Source organism: Lygodium microphyllum, unplaced genomic scaffold (assembly GCF_053477565.2).
Source record: "Lygodium microphyllum isolate KBCC unplaced genomic scaffold, Lygodium_microphyllum_v1.1.10 scaffold_285, whole genome shotgun sequence".
In the NCBI taxonomy this organism is placed as follows: domain Eukaryota; kingdom Viridiplantae; phylum Streptophyta; class Polypodiopsida; order Schizaeales; family Lygodiaceae; genus Lygodium; species Lygodium microphyllum.
In genome coordinates this window covers 48403-73004 of record NW_028229766.1, presented here as the reverse complement: position 1 = coordinate 73004, position 24602 = coordinate 48403, and the positions used below count along the sequence as shown (strand labels likewise).

The following is a 24602-nucleotide window of genomic DNA, read 5'->3' as shown; positions in this document are numbered from 1 at the left end:
GTATTAAAGGCAAAGTTGTGATGAGTTATACCAACTAGGCTTTCGAGGTCAATTGGTGTTAGTTTTGACCCTGCAATAGTTGTTTGGCCAATAAGTATCAATGATGACACTAGGGACTAACATTAATTAATGTCAGTCTAAGGATGAACAGAGGTTGGGAACCCCTCCAAGTTGCAAATGGCCTAGCTAATTTAATTATGAATTGGCACGTTTAATTTTGGGCAGGGTCAAAAGGATTGAAATTAAATTTCAAGATTATTTAATTCCAAGATTGCAAATGGCCTAGCTAATTTAATTATAAATTGGCACATTTAATTTTGAGCAAGGTCAAAAGGATTGAAATTAATTTTCAAGATTATTTAATTCTGAAAATTAATTAAATGGTTAGATAATGCTGAAAATTGGTTTTAGAAGGTTACCACTTGGCAAACATGCCCATGCAAACTCAAAAAACGTTTTTGGGAGCTAGGTCTTGGCCATTCAGTTAGTTTACAACTTGGGAGAGAGGGAAGAGAGGGAGCTACTGATCCATTTTCTGATTAGATGACAGCAATTCGGTGCAGAAGACAATTATCTCGGGGCCTCAACAGATAGGGGACAGCAAAGGGACACCTTCCAAGGGCTGGTAATAAAATTGTTAATTAGATGACAACAGTTTGGAGTTGTCTGGCAATAGGTGAATGCGTTAAATACAAGCTGGAGATGCAACAAGCAGATTTTAGGATTTTCTCGTAAAGAAAATCAAATTTCTCTCTCATCTTAGCTCTCTCTCATCTTCTCTAATAATTTCTCAAAAGATCTCAGCACTTCTCAGTCATTCCCAACACATCTCGGCCAGATTTGGCGGACAACAAGAGGATTTCAATTGTAAACCCTAAATTTCTGCAAAAATTAGGGTTTGATAATCACCTTGGGACTTGTGCCAACAAGAAAAGGCATCGTACATTGAAATCAGCACTTGAAGTTGGTAGAATTGGCAAGGATTTTAGATACCAACCCATGCATTGTAAATTGGGGTAACATTTGACCAGTTGGTGGTTCCATTTGTGAAAGTCCTAGGTGAAAATCAAAGGGCAATTGATCCAAATTGCTTATTGATTGTATGTACAATAACAGGCTTTTGGATTAAGAAATGAGATTGTGAAATCTCAACTTGTACACAAGCCATTAGCAATCAAAGTTGAAGAAATACCGGAAGGGAAACTAATTTTGGGGCCAATTGGGTGTCTATCGTTCAAGATTGTTAAGATAATGTATGCATTTCAGTTTTGCTCAGTTATCAATTGTTGTAATTAAGTGCTTGATCGGATTTTATCACCCTATCCGAAGAGAAAGACTGATTTCAGATAGGACACTTAGAAGCTTATGTGACAAGTCTCCTGGCACTTATCTCTTATCTATGGCTTTTCTTTTTGGACCAAGTATTATCAAAAATAGAAACAATCAAATTTAGTAAACACTATCAGTATACAAAACTTAATGTTTTCAAAATGTCGTCTCTATTTTTTAAAACTAACATTTTTAGACCAATCCAAGACTCCTGAAATTTAGAAATATCCTAAAATTTAGGAATCCCCTGAAATTTAAAGACCCTCCAACATGGGTATCATATGAAAGCTTTTTACGAGCGCCTTACAAAGATAGTGCTGAAATCTTCATACAAGTTTTCCATGTAAAGATATGTGCATTTTAAACTTTCAGTATACATATGTACATTGTACAAACATTTCATAATCATGTCATCTTACTGATTGTACCTACTTGTTCTAGCGGATCTAGCCAACAGCATTAATTCTTTATCTGTGCAAGCTTGACCCTGATGTGCTTGAGTTCCAATCAAGTACCCAATCCAATCATATAGGTGGAAGTATGTACTATCTTTTCTTTAACCCACTACGTAGATCCACCCTAACCTGTGACTATCAGTGGCTAGCTCTAATGCATTTTTCTTTACATCTAGTAAGTGCAAAGGAAACAAATTTAATAAACAATTAAACATGAAAAATAGAAAGAATACAAACTCTCTTTCTGTTGTGTTATGATGTTGGCATACTTTTTTGCCTATGTAGACAAGCTCCCACCTCCTCAATCAATCACTTATAGATGCATCCCAATGGAGAGAGGGAGACTGTGTCCACTAGCAATGACTTGGTAACCAAGCCTTATACTATCCTTGTGCCTTTGTATATGGATTTGATTTTCCGAGCATATTCTTCTCAAGTTCTTGTGTCCTTTGCAACGTTTTTCTTTCTTCTTTATTTCGATACAGTCTCTCACAGCAATGACTTCTTGCTTCCATTGCTGCCCCCTATTCTAATAGTGTGTACCTATAGCCATCGCATGTGGCCTATCTTTGGTCTCCCCTACTAGGCATCCCAAATAATCGTTGCATGTTTGAGGAACATTGCATGCATGCCTAAACACTGATGTACACTCATATGCAATATCAAATTCTATATCAATCAACCCTGATTTGCATAAATCGACAGAAACCCTGATGAGCCCTGACCAAGGAGAACATAATCAACTCTAATCAGCCAGTTTCCTTGCCAAAAGAGAGAAAGAAGAAAGAAAGAAAGAAAGTTATATTAACATCTTCTAAAGACCAAAACTCGCCTATGAGACAAACTGTGATACAACTGATGAGGTCCAGCTATCCAAAATAAAAGTGCTGAATGAAAAGCTAAAAACTAGAAACTGAAAATACGGTGCTGTGAGTGTGATAAGTGTCCTGTATGTGTATGTGTGTATGTAGCTCTGGTACTCTAGATAATGGCTACAAAAGGGGAATAAATGTCGGCTGTGATAGGGGAACAACTATCGGCTGTGATAAAGTGGTGCGAAAAGAAGAGATGCAGAAACCCTTTGCCCCAAAGCAATGTTTCAAGAATCATATTTAAATGGATAAAATACTTTGACAAATTGAATCTACCCTAAATATTACCAAAGTTGAAAAAAGTGATATGTCCAAGTCAATATCAAAATCCACATAAAAAGACAAAACACCATGCTAGATCCATTTCATTGTACAATGCATGAAACATGAAATGTCAAATGAAATATACGGGGAAAAAAAGACATGCTTACCTTTGCTTGTGCAGAGCCAGTGACACATAAAAATCGATCAGCACTTGGACTCCAACTCAAAGCACGCACTTGGTGACCCTCGAATGGTTCAAATTGCCTAAAAGACTTCAATCTTGAGTCCATGCCTTGGAAATCATACATTCGAACTGAATAATCGTAACTGCCTGTCAGTACTCTTGAACCAGTTGGATCCACAGCTAACGCTGATACAACCTACAATCATTGATGATTGTATGATTAATAAACAAGAAATGCCCAAAACATTGTATGTATGACAAGTGATTTTGAAACATTCTATAGGCTAAAACCAGGAGTCAAAGATGACAAGTATAAAGTGACTGCATTCCTACTTTATCCACCCCTGCCACCAAATCAATGACATCAGATAATACCATTTTTGAAGTTTATGATTACTACAGCAGTTATGTTAATTCTTCAAAGGAGTAGATGGAACTGAAATTTGCAAACGGATATAAATGTTCAACCTTGGCATGTCCTTTCAAGACTATCTCATTGCTAACTGGTACTCGATACGTATCTTCTTCATAATAGTCATTTTCATCACTATTAGTGTCACCATCCTCATCGTCTGTGCTTTGAAGATCTGCATCATCCATGGCTGGTGGTCTCGGAGGACCAATTTCCACGTCACTATCACTCTGGGGAGGCTGGGATGGTACAGGAGGGCCTATCACTGGCACATCTTCATCGAGCGTGTTCTGCTGGGGACTGGCCGTGTCTTCCACTGTACAGTTGGATGCAATTTCTTGGGCTGGCATTGGAAGCGGACCCCGAATTGGACCTCTGATTTCGCGCAGGCCATAGTTCCTTTGCAGTTCGGCATTCCTCTGTGTGCTCAACCTGTCTGCTTTGGCAGCCAGGAACCTGTCTTTCAAGGAAGACCCGACTCCCTTTTCAGGAACAACAGGAAGGGGTTCCCTCTTGGTTTTAGAGTGTATGGATTCCAAGGATGCTTGTCTGCGCTCCTGCTTCCCAAAAGACAGGGGGAAGTTGGCTCTGAAGCCTTCGTACACTTCTGCCTCATCGATGACAGCAGGTACGGGAGGTCGAGCAACCTGTATGACAATTTAAAAATTGCATCAATAGAGAGGAACTGACTGACTGGCTGGCTGGCTGACTGAGAGAGAGAGAGAGAGAGAGAGAGAGAGAAAACGCACCTGATCGAGCTCGTCATCGTCCTCGTCTGAAGCCATAATTCTTCACACGATTTTGCAAAATTTTCTGCGTTCAGTAGAAGAAAGCGTCTCTGGGCTGTCAGAGGAGTTCTTATAAGATCGTTGGAGAAATCTAGTTTATTTATATATTACAATTATGACAAGTCTCGAAATCTTTTAGTGTAATTATCTTTTTTCTTTTTTAAGATTAAAAAAAGAGTATATAAGAGTATATTTTATATTTAAATTTGAAGAAAAACTTTTTTTAAAAAACTGTAATATTTGAAAGCTTTTAAACTTTTCAATTTTGTAAAATACAAAAGCTTAAAGGAAAGCTTTGAACATTGGGAAGCTTTGAGCGTATATAAGAGGGGGAGAGTTAAGTTATATGGGTCATTCTCTTCATTATGAGATTCATCTCTTATTTGACTAGAGATGAAGGTTATACACAACTGTGTGGAGGCACGTACGTCGGTTCCTTGGTTATCTCGTTTGCAAGCTAAAAGGTTAGATTCAAATCTTCGTCATTCGTTCTTTTTAGGATTAGTTTAAACAATTTTGAACCTTCTCCTATAATTATTTAATATTGCGAAGAGATTTGTGCTAACTCTTTGGCATGTTATATAGCATATTTTCTCTTTTTTTAGTTTTTTAAGTATTGTTATTGTTTATTATTTCATTTATTTATTTTGTTAGAATTATTATCAAGAATAAAAAATTATCATCATTGCACGTTGAAAAAATAAATTATCTTTTTTTTAAATAAATTTACGAAGTATAACATGTTTTTTCATAAATAAGTGTATTGCAGTTTTATGATAAAAACATATTGTTTACATCAACATGGACGCTACAAAGAAACAAAGTCATAAGGCATCCTTCAGAGGACTTCTAGAAAAAGGAAAACTATAGCTTCTAGAAAAACATTACTAAAACCGTTTGCTGCAACTTGGTACGACATAGAAAATTCGAATCATCTTGGGCAACAGAATGTGAAAGCATCATTAGAAGGCTAACAATGTGCACATTCTATGGTATAGTCACAATGCAACATCATGCTATCAACTCTCAAAGAACGATCCATCTATAGAAGAAATACAAGTTACAATGGCTTTGTCAAGCACTATTCTCATCCTCGCATGCCAACAACATGGAGACAACATGATAATAAATGTTGACCATTTCTTGCAAAGAAAGAGAGAAATAAATATGCGGTGTCACTCTTACGAGACTACACAAAACGAATTCTCAATGCAAAGCCATTACAGCTTCAACTATTGAACATCATTGATACATCCATCTCGGCTTGCAAAATGACAAGAGCGATTGCAAATGGAACCTTGGACCATCGATCTATTCTTGATAACCCTCTAGTCTCTTGGAATGATGGATCGCTTTCACAGTCATCTACTAGAATTGACTTGACTACATCCGATATTGCTGAAAGATAGGGCTTTGCATCCTCAACAGGCAATCCATCGAAAGGATTATAGAGCTCCATCGTGAAAGCTCTCCATTCGACCCAATGCTCCAAGCATATCACAATAATGAAAGATGTTACAATTTGCTCGAAAATGTAATCGAGCCAAGCCGATGACAGGCATTCCAAAGAGCCGATCAGCATGAGTTTGCATACATCATATTACGAAATAATAACCGTCTCGTTGAAACAGCGACATTCAGGACGAACGGCTTTGCCTGCAAGAACCTTACCCTGCCTAGATATCACCTTGGAAAACGTTGTGTTTCCATTCTTATTCCCACTTGGCCATGGCACCTATGACCAAAAGAAATGTGAACGTTCAAAATCACGATTAGTGATCGAACTACATATGCATACATATTCTCCTTTCGACACCCTCTATGTATTTAAACAACCCAAAAACTTATATACAAACGTACTTCGCTATGTAACACGACGCATGTCTAAACACCATTAGTAAAATTGCTATATAACAAACATGCAAGAATTGCATAATAGAACTTCAAACTCCTTTACTGAGTTGCACATGTCAACCTAGTTTCATTCCAAATTTTAGAAAAATGGCAAAAAACAAGAGAAAAGATCAATCAAGTCCAAAGATTAGTTGCACATGTACAAAGAGTAAAACGCGAATTTGAAAATATAGACATGAGAGAGAGAGAGAGAGAGAGAGAGAGAGAGAGAGAGAGAGAGAGAGAGAGAGAGAGAGAGAGAGAGAGAGAGAGAGTGTGTGTGTGTGTGTGTGTGTGTGTGTGTGTGTGTGACTTATTACATTTGAAGACAAACATTCACATTCAGAGTTGGAGTTGATGGACAACACAAATCAAGACCTCACACGAGAGAGAGAGAGAGAGAGAGAGAGAGAGAGAGAGAGAGAGAGAGAGAGAGAGAGAGAGAGAGAGAGAGAGAGAGAGAGAGAGAGAGAGAAAGAGAGAGAGAGAGAGTTTGAGATTCGAGCAAGTGACTAAGAGTTGTCCCATCCCCCTCACCTCCACATAAGTCTTGTTACCTTCATAGCATGAGAGTAGTGTAAATAGAGAGAGAGAGAAGGAGATAGACATAATGAGAATCATTGAATCCATGTAGTTTCATCTTATCACCTGCATGTAAAATACCTCAATGCGGAGTATCTTTCGAGTGCCTTAGCACTCTTTCAGTTCTATGATGTCATTAATTCACTAATAATGTCAATATTACTTGATCCATTGAGTGTATGAACAAAACGAATTAGTAGCAATTAGTTGTAATTGTTGATTAGCGATTAGCAATTAGTTAGATAGTTAGTGATTACATGAATTAGTAGCAATTAGCTATAACAATTCGTTAGTAGTGATTAGTTTTTTTAAAATTCAGCAATTACTTTTTTTCTCAATTAGTCTAGCAAATAGAGATAGTGGTTAGCTTTTTTTCAATTAGTTCTACTAGTTACTAGCGATTAGCAATTAGTTTTTTTTCAATTTGTTAGTTAGCTATTCGTTTTCTTTTAAATTTCTTAGTATAGAGTAGTTTTTTTCTCAATTAGTTAGCTAGAGATTTGTTTTTATTTTAAAGTTGGTTAGAATTTATAGTTTTTTTTAAATTAGTTAGTTAGTATTTAGTTACTCTGATTCATTAGTTTTGGATTATAGTGTTTAGTTATTCCAATTCATTAGTTTTGGATAACAACTTTTAGTTATTTCGATTTGTTAGTTTTGGATTACAGTGTTATTTAGTTAATAGTTGTAGTTGCTAGTTGCTTAACTAGTGAAAATAGTTTCATTTAGTTACACACTTGGTTTTATGCACATGCTTAGTTTTACATGCAGACTTGCTTTTAGTTAGTTAGTTTAAACTAAAATTAATAGTTTAGTTATTTATCATCGATTAGTTCATAGTTCTTTGTTATTTTCAAACATGAAACTAATAATTGTTGTATTTAGAATTAATGTGATTTTCTCATTCAATTTTGTCTCATCATTGTAGGCTTCACCCTAGCAAAAGCAACTCTATATGTACAATCTTGTATGAGGTTCAAATCTTCTTCTTTTTTTTAATTTTTCTCATAGTCAATAGTAAAGGAAAGTCAAGAAATACAAAGAAAAATGGTGCCATTAGTAAACTATAGTTTTATTGATGCTATGAATTAATTAATTAGTGTGTGCATTATGTTACAATTACTTAGTGTATTAATATAGCTAATTTAGCATTGTATTTGTACTAGAGTTAATATACTTTTCTCATCTAGTTCTCTCTCATCATTGCAAGGTTGACTTTAGCAAAGGCAACTACAATCTAGATATGTACAATATTTCACCAAGTTAGAATCTAACTTCTTCCCTTTTTGTCATAATCAATTGTAAAGGAAAGTAAAGAAAAGTGCATATCTTCTTGAAAGACTGGGGAATGACACCTTCCCCTATAATTATAAAACAATGAACAAGCATGTGCCAACTCTTCAACATGCTACTTGTATAGCATGTTTATGTGTTTCTTTGCATTAATATTGTCCTTTCACAAAGTAATAGGCTGATTCTTAACCAAAACATTGAGTCAAATATGAAAGCCACTGCATCTCAGACTTTTAGCCAAGTAACTTTTTAGTTTCTAGTTTTTATGTTTTGTAAGGTACTCTTTATCAACATGACGTCTCAAACCATACGACAAGTTTCCAAACTAATTTGATTGGCTTCAAAAACTTGTGAGTGCTATTTATCTAATCCATACTTTAAAACAAACATCTCATTTTGGTTAGATATGGCTTTAACCATATTCAATTTAGTGAGATTTATGTCGCACATGAAAAAAGACACATTGAGTTCTCAAGGAGGGCTTCCCCCTCTTTTGAGCGTGAGGAGGTGCCATCCTTGAGAGAAAATTGTACAACAAATATTGTCGAAGAGGGTTCCCTATGACAAAGTAAAAAACGATCAGCCATTTGGCTTGCTCACTAGTTGAAAGAGAAGAATAGAGGGAGAGATGATTGTGAGAGGAGGAACCTATTTTCACTTCTACCACTTAATTAGCATATCCAATAATTCTCCTTCAAATAGGTCAGCTAAAGATCGTATCCTACTATCTCCTAGAATGAGTGTAGAATAGGAGAACAATCCCTTGTAATCTATTATCATGTTACCACAAAGTGCATTTGCAGGGGAGGTTTCCCAAAGGTTTATGGTTCCACCCAAGCAAGTCTCGTAGCTTCCATAGGTTGCACTATTGCATATCTATTCCCACCCAAGTAATAGGGTATACTTGCCTTTTCCTCATGATGTATACCATCAACTACCTTTGGGTAGATAGATGGAGAAGGGGACCACAAGTCATCACGGATCTCAGTAAGGATTTTAAAAAGAACTAGATAGTGATTTATAATCCCATGAAAAAATATTCGCAATGTAAAGAGTATGATATATAGGAAAAATATGGGGTTAGCATGGGAACAATACCCAATCACATCGATGAGGTATATAATGTGTTGAGAAACTCAGTTAGGGCATCCATTATTTCATAATGAAATCTCTTCACCTTTCTCTCTAGCCTTCATGGCTTTCTTTCTCTCTTTCTCTCTCTTTCTATCTTTCTCTCTTTCTCTCTCCTCTCTATAGTCTTCTCCCTCTGTAGTCTTCTTCGTTACAATTGGACCAAACAAGGTGGCAAGGCAAGAGTGAGGTGACCCTCCCTTACCACTAATGACCTTGAAGGGGTGCACAACCTGGCTTGAGAAGGAACTTTTCACACCTCTCAAGTCTCGGAGCCCAAACTTGTTTGTAGGTGTAGGTATATCCCTATTCACTCATTTGCATCCTACCTTTAAGCTTTATTTTACATTTACATATAAAAAGAACATCTACCAAACCTCTTCCCTAAGAATTATTATTTTTTAAAATATATCTTATACATTAGAGAAATTCTATCTCCCCCCCAACAAAAAGATAGAGGCAAAAAGATATGAATATATTATCTCAAAAATATTCGGTTTTATAAAAGCTAGGACCTGCTAGTTTAGTATGGTGCTTAGCATAACCATGCCCCCTCCAGTACTATTACCTAGCAAACTAGAAGTATACCAAAGCCAACACACTAGGTTCTTGATTTTATACCAATTGACCTCTAACCTATCCACGAGGACATGAGACTGCCATATTTCTTGGAGAGTTAAAATCCTAATGATGTGTAGCCCAATAAGCCTTATATTGTCCCCTCTGAAGTTATCATCAAAGCGCACATCTCTAATTGACTTGCATCCAAGCAAAACCTATGCAGGTGAGGTAGTATATTAGACTAGGCTATATGCCAACAACACAATAATCATTAAATAAGCGGGACATTGTCTCAGCCCACATTTGCACTTGCCATCCATGAGACCTCTTGTTTGTAGCTTGGCCAATGTGGGAATGCCCTCATGATCACATGCCAAGCAAAGATTCTATCCCTAAGTGGGACTTTTGTTAGCCATAGCCCATTCAAAATAGTGGCAAGTCTATCTTCTAAGATTCTAACTCCCCAAATATCCCTTATCTTATCAACATTGACACCTTAATTATTGAGCACCTCTCTCACTATTGAGGCACACAATATTTGCATGAGGCTCAAAAAAATTACCTACATCCCAAATCCTCAATCCTTTATCAGGTGTGTAAGAACATCTCGATCAAAATTTAAGCTAGGCATCTAATTCTAAACACTCATTTCTTATCAAGGGAACAACCTCTTCATCTAAGAGTATGTGCAAGTGGTGGCTAAATGACCTAGGACCAATATACGTTATCCTCTTAGACTGACTCTAGACTTCTACTTGCATGGGTGCTTTCAAATAGGACCCTCCTCCATGAGATTAATAGTTGTTATACAATACCCTATGCCCACCACATGCATCATGGTGATGATGTTAGCTTTCTTCAAGTCCCAACTTATGCACCACTTTCTATTTTGATGATAAGTGATTCCAAGAGATCCAAGTATTTGAGAATGACACTTGTACTGATGGCAATCTTCCCTTTCCAGCCTAGCTATAGTAAGTCATACTATGTCATGCTAATCAACAAGATTTCTAGATATTGGATCTAAATCCAACTGCCCTATCATAACAATTTATGACCTCCATGGCCTATAGCATCATTAATAGGTCACCGACAAACCCTTAACCAACTACTTGCTTACCTTTATAGTTCACTCCCACTAGTCTCCCTTCATCAATCAAGGAGAACACAAGATGCATAGCTGTAGCAAACAATAGAGGCCTTACTCCAATAGCCTTGCCTTACCTCATTGCCCACTACAATCAGCTTAGTGAGGGTCCCATTGGTGGATATAAAGGCTTGCCCTTCCTTATATAATTTAAAAGAAAGGTTGGCTATCTTCTATTAGAATCCCATTCTTAGCATCATTTGCCTCAAGAATTCCCATCCAACCCTATCGAAGGCTTTCTTAATATCTACTTGTATCATGACAATTCTTTGTCTAGTGATTGAAGCCCATTGTGATGCCATGAGGACATTTAACACATTTTCTAAGAGAATCCTACCTTTTAAAAATCCATATTGATGAGGGTTGACATTTCTTTATATGACTAGGCCCAATCTATTTGCCAAAGCCTTTGTAAATATTTTATAAACAACTCTCATTAGTGAGATTTGATGCACTAATGGTTTAGCTAAGTACATAGTGTTTCTTTGGGAATTTATTTGTAATGAAGTAAATTTTATCCCATGAGCCTTTGTAAAATATTTGAAAACATCTATTGCTTAAATTTCTAGGGTTTACTATAAAAGCATATAGGGTGCTATTGTAAGGATCTTTTGGCTCATTTACTAAATTTGATCATCTTGATCTAACACTGGCTTGGGGTGTGTACCAAGAACATTTTCTTATACTTTCTTTAGTTTGTTGCCATGGATACCTTGTGCCATTGGATAATGAAAGATTGATCTATGTCATGGCCATGTTTGAGTACTTCTTTTGTGTTTCTTTGTTTCATTAGGAGTAGTTTTGTTACATTTCATGGTTAAAGTAGGACTCTTGTATAGTAGCATAAAAGCATGAACAAAGACCTGATGAGAAGAGACCATCACATTCTTTTGGATAGCATCATTCTTTTGGCAATGGTTGTGTTAGTGGGGATCATAATATATTTGGACAGCAACGAAATTATGTGAACAATCATTGTTTGGGTCAGCCCCAAGTTTAAGAAAATCGTTATGATCATTTTGGATAGCCACCAATACAAATCAATCATATTGGACAGCCTCAAGTGCATGGGAATGGGGAATTCCTTCGGATGGCATGTCAATGGTCAAGGATCATGGAATCATGAGGTACATAGGTAACCATCTTTTGGAATGCATGGAAATGGATAGTCAAGTGTGAGTGGGTAGCAACCACATTATGACAATATTAGGAGAAGATGACCATCCCTAATTTTAAGGTGAAGTAGTTCAAAGACAAGGAACAAGAGATGGTAGAGGATGCATAAAAAATTTTGGGGTTTGTACCAAGAACATTTTCTTATACTTTCTTTAGTTTGTTGCCATGGATACCTTGTGCCATTGGATAATGAAAGATTGATCTATGTCATGGCCATGTTTGAGTACTTCTTTTGTGTTTCTTTGTTTCATTAGGAGTAGTTTTGTTACATTTCATGGTTAAAGTAGGACTCTTGTATAGTAGCATAAAAGCATGAACAAAGACCTGATGAGAAGAGACCATCACATTCTTTTGGATAGCATCATTCTTTTGGCAATGGTTGTGTTAGTGGGGATCATAATATATTTGGACAGCAACGAAATTATGTGAACAATCATTGTTTGGGTCAGCCCCAAGTTTAAGAAAATCGTTATGATCATTTTGGATAGCCACCAATACAAATCAATCATATTGGACAGCCTCAAGTGCATGGTAATGGGGAATTCCTTCGGATGGCATGTCAATGGTCAAGGATCATGGAATCATGAGTTACATAGGTAACCATCTTTTGGAATGCATGGAAATGGATAGTCAAGTGTGAGTGGGTAGCAACCACATTATGACAATATTAGGAGAAGATGACCATCCCTAATTTTAAGGTGAAGTAGTTCAAAGACAAGGAACAAGAGATGGTAGAGGATGCATAAAAATTTTTGAGCTTTGTGAATAGGGTCTGATAGTTCTTATGTTTGGGTTGCTAATTAGGATGGTCAATTTCTAAACCTTCCAATGTATGTGGATGGTATCTCTGATGGGCAAAATCTCAATAAGTACATGTTTGGTCATGATTCTGCCCTCTCTTTTAAAGTTGGTGCAATGCATCCCACTTTAGTCCATGCTACCATTCAATTTGCTAAGAGATATAATAAAAAATCTAAGAGTTTTCAGCCTAAAACAAGGTTTTATCTAGCCTAACCAATCTATGAGGGAAATATCATATTTCAGCTTGTCAAGGGAAGGATTTAAGCAAGATGGAAGACCTTAAAATACGTACAAAAAGATACCCACATTTCCTATAGCTTATGGACCAAAACAAGGCACAAATTTTAGATCCAATGTTGAAGTGAAAATGGAGTATAAGAGAAGAGATTTTGGTAGCAAACCTTCACTAAATAATACACAAGGCAAGCATATTCCCAATGACAAGCTAAAGCAAATGTATATTAAGGGTTTATGCTTTGCATGTGGAGAGAAGTGGACTCCCAATCACAAAACAAAATGTAAGGCAAAACATGCTAAATTGAGCATGATAATTAAGGATGGTTCAGATGAGGAAACACACGAGGAAAATGTATTGTGAGCTGAGACATTTCCTGCTTGTGAAGAACCAAATGAGCATGAAGTGGATAGCCATGTTTTATGATCCCATGAAGATATTTTCTTTTAACCTTGGTGGATTCTATATGGATGAATTTTGAGATGATATTTATTCTCCAAAGTTGTGCTCAAATTCACATTATGTTTGGACAATGTGCAAATGGGACAACATATTTCAGCTCAAGGGAACATTAAATGGAAGAGTTGCTCACATTCTCATTGATATGGGGAGTACTCATAGCTTTGTAAATGCTAATTCTCTTAATGGAATAAGGTTGTTTCCAAAAGAAATTAAGTCTTTATTGTGTGTACAAGTGGCAAATGGGGCCCATGAAATAAGCAAGCAAATATGTCCATTAACTCCTATTACTTTAACATCATCATGTACTACTGTAGTCAACCTTATTGCTTTGGAGATGCGATCTATTGATGTTGTGCTTGATTATGATTGGCTTAAATACATTGGAAAGTTTTACATGGATTTAGAGAAGATGAAAATGGATTTCAATGGGAAGGACATCAACAAGTACTTCTTCATAGGATTGAGAGGAAAAAGGTGAAGTTGATTCGTCTGAAGAAGCTTAAAACGGAAATTAATGCTATGCCATGCATTTTCACTCTTTTCTTGTCTAAAGTGGATGAGAATCAACCCTCTACTTCTTCCAAAGAGATAGATCCATGTTGATGCAATTTATTGGAAGAGTATACACTAAAGCAAGAAGTGGATCACCTAATGGACTTGCCACCAAACACTAAACCCATCAACAAACCACCTATATATTGTCAAAGTGTGAACAAGGAGATGGAGAAACAATTAAGGAGCTTTTGGAAATGGGATTTATTCAGCTAAGTCAATCTCCTTTTTCCTCTATGATACTTCTTATCAAGAAGAAGGATGGATCCTTTCATATGTGTATCAACTATAGAGACTTCAACAAAAGTACAATCAAGAATCAATACCCTATTCCTCACATAGATGACCTTTTGGATGAACTTAAAATTGGGCTATCATCAAATAAGGATGAAGTAAGGGGATAAGTACAAAACAACCTTTAGAATGGAAAGGGGTTTCTATAATTTTTTAGTGATGTCATTCGGGCTATTGAATGCACTCACTACTTTCCAAGCTACTTCAATGAACAAAATATTATGTCAATTTCTCTAAAATAATCTTAGTATTCTTTGATGACATTTTGATCTATAACAAGAGTAAGAAATATCATTTGCAACATGTAAATGAAGTTGTTGAGCTCTTGAGGCAGCACAAGTTGTTTGCAGAGGAGTCTAAGTATGCATTCATAGCAAAAGAAGTGGAGTATTTGGGTCACATAGTAAGTAAGAAGGAAATAATAGTGGATCATAAAAAGGTGCAATGCATTAAGGATTGTCCTACTCCAACAAATATAACTTCCTTTAGAGGATTTCTTGGGCTTTCATCCTTCTAATATTGGTTTATCAAGAAATATGCACATGTGGTGATACCTCTCACTGATTGGTTGAAGAAAGAGGTATTCTCTTGGGATGCAATTGTGAAGAAGAGCTTTAACGAACTGAAACACTTTTTATTTTAGCACCTATATTGGTTTTCCTAAATTTCTCCTAAGAATTCACAATTTTTGCAAATGCAAGCAATCATGGAATAGGGGCTTTTTGTTGCAAGATCATGGGACAATTTTGCATAAAAGTAGGAAACTTAATGACAAAGAAAGAATACTCCATGTTTAAGAGCAACATATATTTGTAATTTTTTGTGCTACACAAGCTCAACATAATGGGACTTTGGACACATTCTTATTCCTTCAAGAGCTTCGATGCACTAGAATCAAACAACTACCTCTCACATAGTCTCTTGCACATGAATGCAAGCATTCATTTGTAGTGAGTGGCATGGTCTTCCTTCAATCCCATGAAGGACACGCTTTGCACACTCCATGATCTAAGTGAGTGCTTGTGGGAGCTTTCGCTCAACCGCTAAGACCCACGAACCGCTTATTGTTTCAAGCGTTCCAAGCCGATCACTAATGGCTACCTCTCACATAGCTGACGCGCCATCCATATCTACGGCTGTAGTGAGCTTACCTCCATGCTGATTGAGTTACCTCCTCTCCCGCGCACTCCAGTAGCTTCACGATCCAAGTGCAAGCTTCAAGCAAGCTCCATCCTCAAGCTCCACGCTCCAAGCTCCATTGCCGTGAGCAAGAGAAGAGAAGAGAAGAGAAGATGGAGAGCTTCTCCTCCTCAGTCCCTCACCCTCACACTCACTCCCTCACACTCTCACACTCCCTCTCTCAAGCACAAGCTCAAGCAAGCAAGAAGAAGAAGAAGGAGAAGAAGAGGAGATCCACTTTTGGCCACACACAAGAATGAGTTTCTCATTCACTTTTCAACTTTATATACAAAACCCTAAATCCCTTTTGGGCGGCCATCCCCTTATCCCCTTTTTTACATGGCCGACCGTGGCCTAGGCCCTTTTCCCCATTGTCCTTCTATCCTCCTAGCTTCCTTCCCACCGCCCGTCTACATTTACAAATTGCACGGGTGAGAGCTCGACACTCCTTAAATTAAATCATGATGCGCTTGCGCTCTTCTACAAAAGTATTGACTTGCACTTTTCCTTGTGCACTTTTGTCTTTCGTTTCACTTTGCCTTCCTTTGTCTTCTGCTTTAGCTTTTCTGGATTTTCCACCTTGTTCGTCCGATGGTCACATTCCGCAAGGGGCATTGTCATGGCCAGGGGTTGTGACTGCTGTGATCCTTGATTGGAAGTAGTAGCAGCTATTTCAGTGGATTGGCTATTGTTAGTAGATCGCAGTGTCAAGTCCCTAGGTCGATTGGAAGTGGTCGTGTCTTTTGTTGCCCTTAGAACATTCACTTGTGTAGATCAAGCATCAATTGAGCTAGCCACGGTGGATTGCATAGGCATATCCTTAGGTTGAGAGCTAAGGGTGGTGTCATGTCCTGCCTCTTGGATATTTGGAAGCTCAGATGTAGGTAGAGATTGGGATTGAGTAGTCGCACTTGACGACTGTTGTGCTTCCTGTGTCCGTTTAGGGGAAGAGGATGTAGGAGACTTGGGACTCCTAAGTGGCTTTGACACTGGCTGGGAGATTTGCTCATGGCTGTTAGATGATTTTACCATTTGCTTTATTGAGCATTTAACCTTGCCATGAGCAATGTTGTGCCTATGATGCATGTTATCCTCTTGGGGAATCAAAGGCTTTTTGGGCACTAATGGCTTTTGCATATCCTCAAGGATTACATCTGATATCTACTTGTCAAGCACGCTAGGCTGAGGATCTACCCTTTGTTGAGTGGTCCCGTTTGGTTTCTTGATTTCGATCGGGCTCGGTCACTCCACAGTTTTTGACTCAAGACTTGGTTTTTCGTTTAGATCTCCTCCTACACTTCTTTGCTCTTGATACGATCTGGCCTTCAATCGACAGAGGAGGTTTAGCAGGGGGTTTTAGCACCCAAATCCATCGATTACCTGCGTAATACCCTTGAGCAAGTAGCAACGATTTGGATATCCATCGCGGTGTTGTGCTGACCCTCCATCGATGCCTTCGTTTATAAGGCTTGGGCTTCTTTTGGGGTCTTCTACGACATTTGTAAGTCCAAAGGCCGTCCTTGGCATTGTCTCCTGACCTTCTTCTTTTAGGCATGGCCTCACTCACTGGTTCTCGTTGTTCGACCTGTGCTTGTATCAACTCTTCCAACAAGTCCTTGCTCTCGTTAGTAGGCTTGACTGTTATGTCAGCACCTTCCTTGCCTTTTCCTTGAGGTTCAATGAGGTCACCCTTGCTAGAGGTTGTGACTATCCTCACTCCCGGTAGTGTGAGGTGTATCCTCTGTGCTGCATAGTCGGCCTCACACTTGGTCGCCCTTTTAAAGGGTCTTCCTAGGAGGGTTTCCTTCCTAGAATTAGCATTATTTGGAGGAACATGAAATAGGATAGGCAAGCTTTCAGTTTCAATTGTCGCAAGGATTTTGCACTTCCCTATGAGTGCTTGTGGGTGTCCCTCGTAAGGGCTAAGAGTTACATTAGTCGGTGTGAGCTTTGGTAGGCCTAGTAGGGTCCATGCCTCATAGGTCAAGATATTAAAATCTGCCCCTTTATCAATCAGAGCATCGATAGTGTGCTCTCTTTTCGCAGTGAGTTTGACCCTAAGATAAACAGGTGGTACTATGTCTTCGTCTTCTGGGTCTTGGCTTGTAAATTTAAGCCTTCTGACAATGCCCTTGAGTCCCCAACTACACGACCAGATGTGGATTCTCCACTGATGTCTTGCATCGCTTGTGCAATGCTTATTAAGGTGAATCTATCGTTAAGACTGTCATATCTATCATCCTCACTATTGTAGCTTGATGTTGTTGCTTTCTGCTTTGACTAGATGCAGTCCGAACGCAACACGTATGTGTTTTTGCAGTGTGGTCTTTTTGCCCTTGTTGGCTAGATTGGCCCATTGAGGTTCTAGGGTCTCTGTTTGTCTCCGTTCGGGTAGGGGCTTTTGGTTGCTCTTTTGCAAGTGAGAATCCATGCTCGTGTAGAGCCATTACTACTCTAGGGTCTATTTTGGAGGACCTGTCATGGCGAGCGTTTTCTCTCTAACCTACTTGGGGGAGGTGCAGAGGGGCAAATCCCCCTCTGCGAGAGGGTCCCCGGGGGGGGGGGGGCGGGGGGGGGGGGGGGGGGGGGGGTGCAGTCCCCCTCAGCCCGCAAGGCCGTTACGGTAAATGCCATACGTGATTTGAAAGACTGTTTATAGCCAAATTTTGAACTACTTGCTCTAAGTTTCAGTCCAATGATCGATCTATGATATGGTTTCGGCTCTATATGGTCTCTCGGTCAGTTTCACTGTCTTTAGGTTAAAATTTGAAAAAATGTAAATTCGGCCTAACAAGTCCGAATTGCAGGGGCCGACTGCCCGATTCGGCCCGTCCGAGGGCCGAGTAGAAAGGGCCGAATGTGACTGGTCCGAATGTCAAATTCGGCCAGTCCAAGTTTGGTCGTCCGAGGGTCGAGTGGGCCGAGGGCCGAGTCAAGTGGGCCGAGGCCGAATTTCAAAATTGGTCCCCGATTGATCAATTCGGACGGGCCGAGCGGTGGGTCCTGGGCTGAGGGCCGAACTAGTGAATGGGCCGAGCGGACTTCGGGCTGAGTCAAGTGGTTCGAGTGGTAGTGGGCCAAGGGCCGAATTTTCGAGCGGTCCGAGGGTCGATTCTGGGACTCGGCCCAGGATCGTCGTCACTCGGACACGCCGAGCGCGGCGCGATTTTTCGTCAGACTTCACGAAATTTACCGTGCCGAGCATTGGATGCCTTCCCCCTGGTCGAGCAGCTTCAGATCCAACCTACTCATGTAGGGGAAGGTGTAGAATTACATGGGCTAGGCAAATATCTCCCGGATGGCAAGATCGAAGTGGATCCACTCAACAAAGCTTTCTTCCTCTCTCCTGCTCTCCTGAAACCCTGCAATGCATAATGTGGCCTTTCTTGCCACTCCTGACCCCTGATCACCCTGCCCAAGCATGTACTTACCTTAGTCTTGCCTCCCTTACTAACATTTAACCCAAAATTTTATTTTTAGCCCTTCTTTTCCCTGTTTCAGCCTGTTATACAGCAATAGAAAACCCTACCATTTGCTCCAATGTTTTGCTCCTATCCTTCCTAAATGCAAGAAAAATTCATAAGGAAAATACCTACACTACTCCATCATACTTTCCCAATTCCAAAATAACAAAAACCTACTTGCTAAGGAGATTGAATACCTCTTCAAACTCCCTCGCTTCCTACCTATCTACCTCAAGCACCAGTTCAGGAAAAACCCTACTCCAATGCTCGATTCGAAGTGCGCAAGCGCTCAAGGCTTGAATCCATTGGTCCCGGCAATGGAACAAAATGTGGGAGCTTTCACTCAACCGCCAAGACCCACGGACCGCTTATTGTTTCAAGCGTTCCAAGCCAAGCACTAATGGCTACCTCTCACATAGTGGACGCGCCATCCATACTACGGCTGTAGTGAGCTTACCTCCGTGCCGATCGAGTTACCTCCTCTCCCGCGCACTCCGATAGCTCCACGATCCAAGTGCAAGCTTCAAGCAAGCTCCATCCTCAAGCTCCACGCTCCAAGATCCATCGCCGTGAGTAAAACAAGAGAAGAGAAGAGAAGAGAAGAAGAGAAGAGAAGATGGAGAGCTTCTCCTCCTCGGTCCCTCACCCTCACACACTCACTCCCTCACACTCTCACACTCCCTCTCTCAAGCATAAGCTCAAGCAAGCAAGAAGAAGAAGAAGAAGAAGAAGACGAGACCCACTTTTGGCCACACACAAGAATGAGCTTCTTATTCACTTTTCAACTTTATATACAAAACCCTAAATCCCTTTTGGGCGGTCATCCCCTTATCCCCTTTTTTATATGGCCGGCCGTGGCCTAGGCCCTTTTTTCCATTGTCCTTCTATCCTCCTAGCTTTCTTCCCACCGCCCATCTACATTTACAAATTGCACGGGTGAGAGCCCGGTGCTCCTTAAATTAAATCATGATGCGCTTGCACTCTCATACAAAAGTATTGACTTACGCTTTTCCTTGTGCGCCTTTGTCTTCCGTTTCACTTTGTCTTGGCCTTTGTCTTTTGCTTTAGCTTTTCCAGATTTTCCACCTTATTTTTCTGACGGTTAACAGTGCTCCTTTGGTCCTCAACCCTCTACAACCTCCACATGCAAAAGAGAAGCATGGGCATGGTAAGAGTGAGTGCTTGCACACTCACCCTCATTCTCTCTCTCTTGCAATGAAAGTAGGAAGGCAAGTGCTCAAAGGTTGCATACACATGAATATCTTATTTTATTCATTCTTATCCTTTTTATACATGATTTCTAGGGTTATGGTTTTCCCATCCATCTTGGGCATCCAACCCATTTTAGGGCCTCAAGGCCAATCATCTCTCTTATTGCATGCTTTTCCTATGGTGAGAATAAACTAGAACCTTTGCGGTTTTTCCACAGGAGCCTATGCTATCATTACAATTTGCATGGGATAATGCTAGGCTTATGGGTTTACATGATTAATCAATACAAATGTGGCAACCATTTAGTAATTCAAATGTGTATATGCTTCATGTACATTATATTGTGGTTAATAATCCAAAGACTATTTTCAAAACTTTTGGCTCCTTCTCATGCTTGCTTGCACCTTGCATGTAGCATACTTCTTGTGATTAACATTATCCCCCTTCGAGATGAGTGCTAGTCCCATGGCACTATGTGTTGTAGGTGACATGCTTTGGGTTGCTTCAAAGACATGGATCCTAGGAAATATCATATGTTGTCCTTGGAGGAATGCTTTAGACTGTTGATGGTGCTTTGCATTGTAGGTGGCATGCTTTAGCTTGCTTCAAAGATGTGGATGCTAGGGACTATCATGTGTTGTCCTTGGAGGAATGCTTTAGACCACAGATGGCATAGAAGCTTCTGGTTGTAAGGTAAGTTGTCATTGGAGTGGTGGTAGGTGTCTAGGTGTCCTGGTTGCTGAGATTGGTGGGATTCTCTTGGCGTTCTCTCAGTGGGTTCCAATGCTGATTATTCTTATGGGAAGTTCTCATAGCAAGTCATAGGTCAAAAGTATTGGTTAAGGATGGAAGATCTTGACGAACAAGTGATTGTGTGTTGATCCTTGGAATCTTAAGTACCTACCATTGAAAACCTTTCGTGCAGTGTCTTCCTAAGGGCAATGCTAGTCTTCTTATCGTGCACATGGCATATTTTGTTGGTTTGGGAGACGGGTTAGTCATGAAGTGTTATCCTAAACTTGAGGACCCAAACTGTGCTGCATAGGTTATGGTGTAGATATTATGTGAGTGCATGTGAATAGTTAAATATTACTTAGCTAGAAGATAGCCATTTTGGTTCCTTGTAGCTATGTTTTTGATGACGTGATGAAATTGTTCTTGAAGGAGATTCTAAAGACATCATGATTATGCTAGATAAGATGTGTCATGGCTAGATGACTTGAGAATAAGGGTCTTCAGTAGTTGAAGATACTTCTAGTGAGGTTGAAGAGAATGGACTCTTCTTCCAATGCTTTTTCACCTTGCTTTGTTGGGGGCATTGATGTGGTATAAGAAAGGAAATGTGCAAGTGAATTAGGGTCACAAGTCTAATCGTAGGTAAGATATGCTTCCTAGGTATGTCCTTCCCTTAATGTGCCCTGAGTGTGTGTGGGGGAATGAACAAAAGGACTAGGGGATTAGAGATGGAGTTGATTGATCAAGGTCACTAGGTGTACCTAATTTGAGGACCCCTAGGTGCAGTGTAGTGATGGTGCGTGCATTTGTTTGTTTTTCTTTTCTCTCTTTTTATATTTCTTTTTTTTTTTGGAATAATACAATCAATGTTATACAGTGAGGCTTTTACTCTTACAAAAGGAATAGAAGATCTTTTAGGGCTCGAAAAGCTTAAAATGATTACTCTTTGAGAAGTAGATTTTTTTGATCTTTAAGCCTTGATTCAAAGCTATGAAGAACCTACTGTTGATGAAGAGTGGGAAGTTTGAGAGATGGTTGAAATTCTTGGGTAATTGTTGCTCTTCACACTGGAATGATAGAGAGCTTGAGATAGTGGATGAGATTTGCTTGATGAAATTAGCTCTTAATATCACCTTTTCTTCTTGCATTCCCTTGGAGTTTCAAGAATTCTACGCATCCACGGCTTCGGTCTTGCTTGTGTCATTTAGGTCTTCCATAGCTCATTGACTTGCTGCTGCCGCTTCTTTGTTGCTGCTTTAAGCATATTATTTGCCACTTGTTTGTCTGCATCCACTTGATAAAGCTTGAGAGCATATGCAGTCAAGTTCAACAATGATTTGGAGAAAATTATTAAAATTAATGTTAATATCACTCACATGTTCATGTTGTTAACTATTGGTTGCTTCTACTTGCTCTCTCCCTGCACGAAAAATGTTGCAATGCTTTTGAGCATTGCAGGGGTACTAATAGTGTGGTGTGTATGGATTGTTTTATGTTTTTTATTTTTAAATATTTTTATTTAAATACAAATTATTGTGTATAGAATCGTAATGTACAAGTTTCCATTGCACAAGGTTACTTTTTCAAGATGTGAGTCATTGATAAAAATGAGGATTATACTAGAGTGTAGCATATTTGTCAAGAAGTTGCGGTAATTTTACCATTAGGGTTAAATATGTAGCAACGTCAAGTACAACACATACTTTTTTTAGTCTACTCCCAATATGTAGCTCTTCATTTGTGAGGATTTTGTCATATAAGGGAAGGTCTAAGAGAGGTCTAGTTTAGCATGACTCCTTGTAGAGTGGCAAGTGCTCGAAGGGAAGTTAGAGCTTCATATGTTGGGTCAAATTGGGATTTTCGGATAGCTTGTTGTTGCTTGGAAATGGTCATGAGTTGACTTTTGAATTCAACCACTGAGGTTCTCATGGTGTACCAAACTTGCTCGAATGAGCTACCAGTCTCTACCTTCTCATCAAGGGCTACTAATTCCTTGATGTTTTGGGGCCATAATGGATTGCATAATGTTGGAATCAAATGACATTTCTTGGCTCACTCTTTTGGAATGTGTCATAGAAGGTTATCTAGTTGATAGTGGCAATGCTAAGTAATCCATGAATTCCATAGGGAGAATTCCAACATTAGACTAGGCAAAAACACAAGAAAGGAATGTGGTTTTATCACACAATTCTTAAAGGTAGATAGTCATTGGTTGATTCTCATTTGGAAAATATATGCTGCAAGATCATTTAACCTTCTCACATGCAAGTTAGGTTTCTGTTGAGATGGAGGTTTTGGGTGGAATGAGCTTGACTTGAGAGGTGGTGATTCTCTAGGGCTCATTGGATTGGTGTTATAGCACTCTTTCTCGAGGTAGTAGGCATATATTTCTCGATGGAGTTGGTGGGTCTAGTCACAACTAGGAAGTGCGACTATTGTAGGTCCACTTCTTGATGGAAAGTAGTAAGGACTAAGTTGGTGGGTTTGGAGATTGTAGTAGTTGGGGGCAATTGTAGTCTTAGATCCTGGTTCGGGTCTGGTTCTAGTCAGAAGGATTCTAAGGTTAAGAGACTCTTGTGTGTTTAGGGTTCTCTATGGATGTGTCTTTAAGGGAAATGATTTGTCTACTTTAAAGCCTTTGTTAAGGGTTTTGTTAGGAGGAATGGATCCTTGGCCTAGATCTGCAGTGTGATTGGCCATTTTTGTTCTGGCCATATGAGGTGAGAACATAGGCAAGTCATTTGCTTTTCATTTTTCAAAAAAGGATTGGATGGTATTAGGGCAAAATCAAGAGCTAGACTAGGTTTCATGTCATACAACCATGGACTCTAAACCACTTGAAGAAGTTAGGATTGTATTGAAGCAAAGCATATTTGTCTAGGATATTGGGTCTTGAGTGATCACGCAATATGCACATGCATTAGCATTAAGCACCATGCTTCCTACTCCAAGCTTGCTAGCCATGTGTACATCTTCTTCTATGAGAACCTTATTGAGCAAGGGATGATTCTAGGCGGTGGATGAAAGTCGACATCATGGATGATTGATAATACTCATAGGGATATAGGAGCGACATACATGGGTCATGCAGGGGTGTCCAAAGATCTTTCCTTTGCTCAGCTAATTGTGGTTTTGTACAAGGTGACATCTGGCAAGTAACATTGGAACACCATGAAGGGTATGATGAAATAGCTTAAGGACACTATAGATATGTGCATTTTTTATGGTGGCCATGATACTAGAGCTATGGGCTACATATAGTTTGATTATGTAGGATATGCAAATAGTAGAAATTCCACCTCTGGTTATGTCTTCACTTTTGATGGATGTGTTGTTTCTTGGATGTCTAAGGTGCAAAAATGCATGGTCTTGTTTATATATTGAGGTTGAGTATATTGTAGCTATTGAGGCTTGCAAGAAGACCTAATGGTTAGGCCATCTATTGTAGACCTCGATATGACTATGACACCTACATTACATTTGGACTTTATTTGAGTGCCATTCAATTGGCACGTAATTTGGTCTTTCTGCAAAAGACATGTAAAGACCAAGCACATTGAGGTCCCTTATCGCTTCATTAG

General features: G+C 39.2%; 1 protein-coding gene across 1 annotated transcript; it reads right to left on the bottom strand.

Annotated features, from left to right (window-relative positions):
- Nucleotides 1-3006: 3006 nt before the first annotated feature.
- Nucleotides 3007-4399, bottom strand: LOC148008182 (uncharacterized). Its single transcript, XM_087674440.1, has 3 exons — nucleotides 4266-4399; nucleotides 3573-4163; nucleotides 3007-3300 (listed from the first exon to the last, which is right to left on the bottom strand). The coding sequence occupies exons 1-3, from the start codon at nucleotides 4299-4301 to the stop codon at nucleotides 3022-3024; spliced, it is 906 nt and encodes a 301-aa protein (XP_087530566.1). The 5' UTR covers nucleotides 4302-4399; the 3' UTR covers nucleotides 3007-3021.
- Nucleotides 4400-24602: the final 20203 nt, after the last annotated feature.